At 38.2% G+C, this 5,523-nt stretch overlaps 2 protein-coding genes and 1 long non-coding RNA gene across 4 annotated transcripts in view; 2 read left to right on the forward strand and 1 right to left on the reverse strand.

The window, feature by feature from the left end:
- Window positions 1-2,931, forward strand: part of LOC111479100 (casein kinase 1-like protein 10) — a 6,340-nt gene extending 3,409 nt beyond the window's left edge. The window contains exons 8-15 of the mRNA XM_023123578.1: window positions 194-255; window positions 342-405; window positions 497-581; window positions 768-894; window positions 1,027-1,100; window positions 1,204-1,264; window positions 2,006-2,139; window positions 2,287-2,931. Of these exons, the coding sequence (XP_022979346.1) occupies window positions 194-255; window positions 342-405; window positions 497-581; window positions 768-894; window positions 1,027-1,100; window positions 1,204-1,264; window positions 2,006-2,139; window positions 2,287-2,568 (889 nt within the window). The 3' untranslated portion in view covers window positions 2,569-2,931. The remainder of the gene's footprint in view (window positions 1-193; window positions 256-341; window positions 406-496; window positions 582-767; window positions 895-1,026; window positions 1,101-1,203; window positions 1,265-2,005; window positions 2,140-2,286) is intronic.
- Window positions 2,932-3,059: 128 nt separating this feature from the next.
- On the reverse strand, window positions 3,060-4,676 carry LOC111479104. Its single transcript, XR_002717606.1, has 2 exons — window positions 4,619-4,676; window positions 3,060-4,391 (listed from the first exon to the last, which is right to left on the reverse strand). It is a non-coding gene; the product is annotated as an uncharacterized LOC111479104 (long non-coding RNA).
- A 153-nt stretch (window positions 4,677-4,829) lies between these two features.
- Window positions 4,830-5,523, forward strand: part of LOC111479101 (ENTH domain-containing protein C794.11c-like) — a 1,996-nt gene continuing 1,302 nt past the window's right edge. Inside the window, exons 1-2 of one of the 2 annotated variants that reach the window (XM_023123579.1) lie at window positions 4,830-5,012; window positions 5,247-5,369. In XM_023123579.1, the coding sequence (XP_022979347.1) occupies window positions 4,915-5,012; window positions 5,247-5,369 (221 nt within the window). In that variant the 5' untranslated portion in view covers window positions 4,830-4,914. Of the gene's footprint in view, window positions 5,013-5,033; window positions 5,121-5,246; window positions 5,370-5,523 lie in introns of those variants that run through there. The other variant, XM_023123581.1, reaches the window with a different exon arrangement.

Raw genomic sequence — 5,523 nt, forward strand, 5'->3', positions numbered from 1 at the left:
CCCCCCCCCCCCCCCCTTTTTTGTGTATTTCTTTGCACAACCTTGACCATGGTCTGAATGCTCCTCTTTTGATATAATTTTGCATCTATGATATAATTGTTTCCCAATATGTTGTGGTGAATTTTTTGAGTTGATCTTTATGCTATTTTGTGAAATTAACCTTGGTGGGTTCTCTCACTTGCTTCTGTGGCAGAGAAAATAAGAATCTCACTGGAACAGCTCGCTATGCAAGTGTCAATACTCATCTTGGAGTTGGTGAGGAAATATTGTCATTCAACATTTTTGTTTTTTTCAAAGTCAGCCATATTCCTTTTATATAAAACTACTCAACTTGACTGCAGAGCAAAGCAGGAGGGATGATTTAGAATCGCTGGGCTACGTGCTTATGTATTTTCTCAGGGGAAGGTTGCACACATATTCCTTGATGCTTGCTTTTGGTACTCATATCTCTTTGACACACCAGATTTTTACCTGAGTTCATATATCTTTTTCTCAGCCTTCCTTGGCAAGGACTGAAGGCAGGGACTAAAAAGCAAAAATATGATAAGATCAGTGAAAAGAAGATGCTTACTCCAGTAGAGGTATTATTACTAGCTTCCTGTGGCATATTAACGTTTACAAAATATAAATGCGAAGTCACAAACAGTGAGTACAAGTGATTGTATCAAGCAGTGTGCTTGCCATATGCCAGTTTGTCCCTCACAAATTGTAATTGAATTTGTTTGAAGTTTTTTATGAACGTATTTGACATGGTTACATGTGTCTAGGTCCTCTGCAAATCTTATCCATCAGAATTTACATCCTACTTCCACTATTGTCGGTCACTGAGGTTTGAAGATAAACCTGACTATTCGTATCTGAAGAGATTATTCCGAGACCTTTTCATCCGTGAAGGTTCGTTTAAAACTGTCGAAATCCTTGCCCTTGTATTAATGAATTCTTGATACACACAGGGTACATGTCGAAATCCTTTTATTACTCCATCAAGGGATTTAACTAACGGCATCACACTGGTCTTTGTTGCAGGATATCAATTTGACTATGTATTTGACTGGACTATACTGAAATATCCACAAATTGGCTCCAGTTCGAAACCACGAGTCTGTACTTTACTTGTTTAGATGCTTATATTATAGTTGACCAATGATGGAAAATAAAAGTGCATTGCTCCTAATATACTCTTCGATTGTTGCTTCTCTGCAGCCCAGTGGAAAACCAGGTCTCGCCCCAGGACCATCTGCTGAAAGAGGGGAAAAGCACCCAGGTCCGTTCCTTTACTCAGGAAGGATAGGATAATCTATAATTTGCTGAATTGGCTGTATTTTACCTCCTATAGCTAACCTGTGCTTGGAGAGAGGCTTTCTTACCGAACTTCATTTTTCCACGGCTCAGTTAGAACCTGTTTTTTTATTAATGATCTACATGCATACAAGGGACAGGGATTTGGTTGTGACAATAGGAGTGGGGAGAGAGAGGGAGAGAAAAAAAATCAGCTTGATCTTAGTTATCCTTGATTGTATAGCTTTTTGTATTAGTTCTTTTGTGTGGGGGTTATCTCTACCCCCGACCTTTAGGCTGTTGCCTTTCCATTTTTTATGAAATTGACTCTTACCGGAAAAAAAAAAATGTTGACAGTAAAAAACTCAAATGAAAGAATAGTAACCAGCTTTAATTATATGTAACATCAATACCCCATGAACTCAAATCAAATCAAAAAAATACCTGGTTAAGACAGCACAACGGACTAACAACGAAACCCAAAGCCAGCAATAGAGAGGCCAAATGGTGTAGTTCATTTTGGAGAATTGGGGTTTAAAACAATTGTCTTCTTTCAACTGATATGATATATATTTTTCTTTTGTTGGGAGAAACATTTTGGAGAATTGGGGTTTGAGAGCTCTCTCTTCATGTTATAGAGATTCCTAGCCAATTTATGCTACAAATGTTGAACTGATGAAATGGTAGTCTTTTGGAAAATTGATATATTATTTCCTATGCCATCTAGTGGGCCAAGATATTCGAGATAGATTCTCTGGTGGAACTGAGGCATTCGGAAGAAGGAACGCCAGTGGGCATGGTTTGCATGGTGATCATTCCAGACACAGATCATCTGATGATGTACCATCTTCCAAGGATGTGGTACTGTTCCAAGCACTAATCTTCAATTTTCGTTAATCTCAACAAACTTTTGTTTTGGTTACTATTCTTTTGGGCTTCTGTACAACTCTGCTGCTTCCTTCTTTTGATAAAATGACGTGTTTTTTCTCTCCCACCCCTCTCTCACAGCAACCTGATTCAGAAAGGGCCCGCAGTAGCTATAGGAATGGAAGCCTTTCGAAGAGGCCTGTTTTATCAAGCAGTCGACCAAGCTCCTCTGGGGAGCCAAGTGAAATCCGATCAAGTCGCCTGATGTCAGCAAGTAGTCGTCTATCTGCAGGCCAAAGGGTTCAACCTGGTTTTGAGACCAAAACGACTGCTCTTAACCGTTCTTCAACTACAAAAGGTGGCCGTGATGATACACTCCGGAGCTTTGAGCTGTTGTCTATTGGAACTGGCAAGAGGAAATGAGAAGGAAAAACAGATCTATCTGGGTAACTAGTGACCGTGTGAATGGTCAATATAGCACCCTATGTATCTTCTGTAAAATGCCCCAGCTCCTACGGTATTTTATATTGACTGAACATGTATATGTGTATCGATCATTAGTTTGGCTCGGTTCATCCACACTACAAAATTTAATGAAATCTCCACCGGAAACATTGGTTGGAAGCGAAACCTCCATGGATTTTCTTGGTTACAATGGTGCTTGTTTCGTTGTAGGAAGATGTTAATACATTTGAGACAGTTGTAATATACCTTCCAGGCGATGGAACCCTGCTGGAACTCAAATATGGTTTTTCCTGTCCTCTATTCATTTGTTTTGGCCATTTCCTTTCTCTTTTATTATATATGCAAATTTAATATTAGTTCTTATGTTTGCTTCTTGTAGTCGTTTTGCTCAATAATTGTTTTGACCATATATGATATGTATATGATTTTGATTTTAAACTCAAAAGAAAGAGAGAAAATTCTCTTGTTTATTCTTTTTTACTTACCAAGTGCTAAGATAACACAAAAACATCCATTTGTGGCGAAGCTGTGTTATTCAAAACTTGGCTTCCCCAATGCCCTTTATTATTCTTCTTCTTCTCTACCTCCTCTATTATTTGCATTTCTTTCCATCTCCATTCTCATTTCTGCCATGGCCTTCCTCCTTAAAGCTCCTCCGTCTTTCCCATGGAAGTCCTCCCCTTTTGATAAATCTAGCTGGAACCCATCTGGCCAAGGGATTCTTGGCTCTGAAACTCTTAATCACCATTGCACCATTTCTTGTCGAATGAGCTTGCTTCTTTTGGGACCAATTATTTCCATGGCCTAGCCTCTGCTTCTCGAAAACCCCAAATGACACTTTACGATTACATGACGATGCCGCCACCGTCTGTAAGAAGCAATTCCGGCGCACCGTCGACATGGCCCACTGGCTTCCGCTTCATCCGTTGTTGGCCCAACCACCGCCGACGGTATTAACGTTCAATAGAATCAGGTTTCGCCGTGGCAGCATCCACCCCAAGATGGGATTGATCTCAATAATGACTAGCTCTGGTGGTTCAGAAGACTTGGATTTGACTTTGTCTCTCTAAAGAAGTTTATGTTATTTTCTAAATAAAAGATTAAACGTAAATATATATAAATAAAAAATAATTATACATAATTTGATGCAGGTCATATAAACAGCCACATATTTTCAAGTTGAACTCAAAATTTAAAAATATTAAAACTACAACTACAACATTTCTTAAGTTTATAAATGGAGAAAGTAAGTGTTCTTCAAAGTATGTGTATGCATCCTAAGTATTTCCACATTGTTCTTCAAAATCACAAGTCACGATCGATATTGATCGATATTGTTCCACATTGTTGTGGAAAATGTCAATATTTAAGTATTTAAACTCAAATTTCGAGGAAAAAGAGCAAAAAGCACGGGTGTGAAAAAATTGAATAACAATCGATATTTTTTTGACATTGTCGAGGCAAATGTTCATGAAAAATTTCGAAGAAATATACCCTATAAGGAAGGAAGGCCCACAAAAACTCCAATCTCATCCCAATTCCCACAGGCCATCACCCCATGCATGTCAACGCGTCGCCGTTTCCCACCGTCCAACGCCTCTCCCGAAACCCTAACCCATTTCTCCGAAGAAGATGAACTCACCAGCAATTCTCAGCCCACTCTCGACTCTCCGGCCTTGGACCGCATCGAGACCGCTCTCCGCCCAAAATTCACCGACTCCCACATCGCCGATAAGCTCCACAGGCTCAAACTCCAGTACCATAAACTCGCAAGGACCAAACTATTTTTTCAAACTTTGACTTAAAATATCAAGTTTATAAACTCAAGAACCAAAAGCTACCAAATCTAAATCTCATGAACTAAAATATATTTCACCCTTACACCAAAGGGATCGTAATTACTATTGCTTTATTTCTATGCAATTAATTTATCATAAATCTCCAACTCAATCTAAATATAACTGATCTTTTTAGAACAATAATTGCAGGATAGAGAATCGAATTGAACCTTTTTTGTTGTTGTAAGAATTGAATTGAAGTCCACTCCAATTTGGTGGTCTTGTTTCCCCCCCTAAAGATAGAGGAGAAAAGGAGGGTATAATTCTATTATTAGAATATCTTCGTATCAATTTTCAGAGCTACACTCAAGGGTGTCCATACAATAATCTATCTAATTGAACAATGTCCGAAGACCACCACTTCAAGAAGTTTTCTTTTGTAATTAATTAACAACCAAGAAAGGTTTTCAAGTAACAGTTCGGAACTTTGAAGATTGGTTTAGGATTTTGGGGCTAAGAGGCAAGAATGTCCCTAGAGCAGCTCAAGAAGCAAGCGTTTTCTTTCCTTAATGAAAGATTCAAAGTAGCCAGGCTCGTCTTCACTGACGTTACCCACGCAGAATTGTAAGTATTCTTCCTTTAACATACAGATAAATGATCACATAATTTTAGAGGCTTCCATTCTCTGCCAATATCTAAAATGGCCGATCCTTCATAATAAAATTGACAAAGGTTTCATCATACAACTTTTAAACAGGAATGCACTTTTCTAATTCTTGTGAATACATATTTGAGATCATTCATTCATTCATCCATTCATTCATTCTAATTAGTGTGTACTTTCCTGTATTTTCCAAGGTTGGCAGAGGAAGCAACAAACAAGGATCCATGTACCCCTGATGCTAAAACAATGACAACCATAGCTGAGGCATCCTTTGAGATAGATGACTATTGGAGAATTGTTGATGTCCTTCACAATCGGTAAGCAAAATTGACACTGCTGGCCTATGTTTGGATGAATTTATAGGAGTAAATCTCCCATTTGAAATAATTCTCTAAATGTGACGGACCCAAAATCCTATCCCCATAAAAAAAAAAAAAAAAAAAAAAAAAAAAAAAAAAAAAAAAAAAAAAA

Source organism: Cucurbita maxima, unplaced genomic scaffold, assembly GCF_002738345.1.
Source record: "Cucurbita maxima cultivar Rimu unplaced genomic scaffold, Cmax_1.0 Cma_Scf00005, whole genome shotgun sequence".
NCBI classification, from domain to species: domain Eukaryota; kingdom Viridiplantae; phylum Streptophyta; class Magnoliopsida; order Cucurbitales; family Cucurbitaceae; genus Cucurbita; species Cucurbita maxima.